Below are 2,500 nucleotides of genomic sequence, written 5' to 3' on the forward strand. Positions count from 1 at the left end.
CGGTTTTACGTCACTAGTCGTTTGGGTGCTCGGAGGTGACGAAAATTTGTACGCTTTATTAGGTGTTGAGGCCGACACAATATCAGATTTGGGTTTTGCTGTTGCCACAGTGACTGGTTTCGATGATGTTCTTGCCGCGCGTTTTGTGGTTGTTAATATCGATTTCAAAGTTCGTTTTACAGTTGATGAACTTAATGTACCGGTAGTTTTTGTCGCAACCATTGTCGATGCTGCTACTGTTATTGCTGTTGTTGTTGTTGATTGTAGTGGGATGACTAAAAATTAACAATAAAGGGTAAGAAAATGCATAAATAGGAAATTTACCATTCCCCTTTCAAGAGGCACCCATGATAAAAGTGAATTGGACATCTCAGATTTAAGAATACTAAAACAAGTTGGCATGTACAAGCGCCGCCTATAAGTTGAACGAAATATCCCGAAACCACTTCAGCTATTGGTTAAAGCAAGAGAGGATAACGAGAGCCCATTATCCTGTGTTGATTAAAGCAAATATTTATCTACTTTTTCACCAGCCTAATCAGCTGTTCACTGGCTTTGCCTGGATGATATGGCTGTGCTCATGCGTAGAGTACTACAGACCTCAGTCTTGATGGTAATGCGGCTTCTTTTGTTCCCTAATTTGTTCAAGGCTGACAAACATGTACCACAAATGTTGGTCCTACGTCACACAAAATGAGATTAGATGCATTATGGCGAACAAAAGAACCACCAAATTGGATAGCATGGATTTCAAAGCTTTTTTGCTAACGTTTTGAGGCTTTCTACGAACAATCGTCGACTTAAGCGATGAATGATATTAGTGGTAGATATAATTTAAGATCAGAGATTGGCATAAAGATGAACTTTTCATCTCCCAAAGCAACCCGGCGATCTTATAATATGGCTGTTCCCAAATTCTGGAACAATGTTCCCTTTCTTGTAACAAAGATCTCTTTTGCAAAGTGCTTAAACTCGCACTCTTGTTTAAGCAGGCATTTTCAGTTTAAAATACTTAACCATCTTTAGACTACAATTTAAATAGAATTTGTCCAAGAGATTATTATAGCTGGGATTATAAGTTATCATAAAATGTTTTACAGATATCCGAACAACAGAGCCCAATAACTATTCTTTTAAAATTAAGTACGTTCATGTTTAAGTCGGAGCTTTACTTTCCTGACTCCAGGGCACGTTCCAATGAAGTCCCGACCTTTTTGGGTGTATCTTCTCTCTGTATCTTCAGAAGGGAGAGGTTTTGAGTCATCAACGCTCGCAATTATTTTGCTTTGAATTTGTTATCTTGAAAAAACACTAAAAGACCAACTTTTTAAAACAAACAGATGGCTTTCCGGGCCCGAAAAGTTATTCGGAAGTTCGAGAAACGGGCCCCACGGGCCCCACACCACTTCTGTGCATCCAATAAGCTTCGTATTACCTATTTTTGTCCCTGCTGACTTGAAAATGAGGCCCGTTGAAAAGTAATCGTTTTTCTTCTGTTTGCACTTCAAGTGGACGACGATTAAGTTTCCACTTAACTTAGACGCCTTGACCTTATCCCACTGAAATAAAATATAATCAAAGGTATCCTGTGGTAAGCTCGTGTAGAAAGTAAGATACTTTCATCAGGGAGGTGATAGAGCGAATTATCAAGCCTATAGAGTGGTTACAAATGCAGTGTAGTACATTATATTGACCTATATTGAAAGTCTTTCATTGGTAGCCGAATAAGAGCATTCTTCACGACCATTTAACGAATGCATGAATGCGCCTGCCGAACTTGAGACGATCAGAAATCGATTACACATTTTTCATTGTTTACGCCTGATAGACTAATTCCCAACCATTCCGATAGCTGTCCACGAGCTAAAAAAGGAGAGTGAAAAAAAAAAGAGTCACATGCTGATACTGATGACGATTAAATTCGAGAAAGAGAGAGAAAGGCTAGCGAAGAGGGGAGAGCACTCGCCTCCTTCCAATGTCAGGGGCGTAGCCAGGATTTTTCAAAGGGGGGGTGGTGGGGTGTGCCAAACAGAGGGTACTCACCATAATATTGTAGATTGTTTGCTTAAAAAAAGGGGTGGTCAAGGGCACCCCAGATTCCCCCTTTTGCTACGCCTTTGATGAGGCAAGGTTTCCTTTCCTGGATGTGTCATCACATGTGGATTGAGTTTGTTGGTTCATTTTTCTGCCCCAGGAGGTTTTTCTCCGGGCACTCCAGCTTTTCCCGCTCCTCAAAAACCCATCTAAGATTGATATAAGTTAATTTTCTTTGATTTCCCAGTTAGCGCCCCAGTGCGAAATACATTTGACACTTATTATTATTATTATTATTATTATTATTATTATTGTTATTATTATTATTATTATGCTTTCGTTAGCTAATAATTTACCTTTAAAAAAATCCCCTTTTCGGTTTTTGAGCCCCAAAGCGTTTGCTTGAAGTTCGAGATATTTTGCCAAGGACTAGGTGCCGAACTTTGCACTCTGACCAAATCACAGG

General features: G+C 39.6%; 1 protein-coding gene across 2 annotated transcripts in view; it reads right to left on the reverse strand.

Moving 5' to 3' along the window:
• Positions 1 to 2,500, reverse strand: part of LOC138056808 (uncharacterized) — a 6,350-nt gene that overhangs the window by 2,754 nt on the left and 1,096 nt on the right. For both annotated transcript variants that reach the window (XM_068902707.1, XM_068902706.1), the window contains exons 2-4: positions 2,391 to 2,500; positions 1,436 to 1,559; positions 1 to 275 (exon numbers count right to left, since the gene is read on the reverse strand). The exon at positions 1 to 275 is cut by the window's left edge and continues 185 nt beyond it; the exon at positions 2,391 to 2,500 is cut by the window's right edge. In XM_068902707.1, coding sequence (XP_068758808.1) covers positions 1 to 275; positions 1,436 to 1,559; positions 2,391 to 2,500 — 509 coding nt within the window. The remainder of the gene's footprint in view (positions 276 to 1,435; positions 1,560 to 2,390) is intronic.

The sequence above is a fragment of the Montipora capricornis genome, chromosome 7 (genome assembly GCF_036669925.1).
Source record: "Montipora capricornis isolate CH-2021 chromosome 7, ASM3666992v2, whole genome shotgun sequence".
Taxonomy (NCBI): domain Eukaryota; kingdom Metazoa; phylum Cnidaria; class Anthozoa; order Scleractinia; family Acroporidae; genus Montipora; species Montipora capricornis.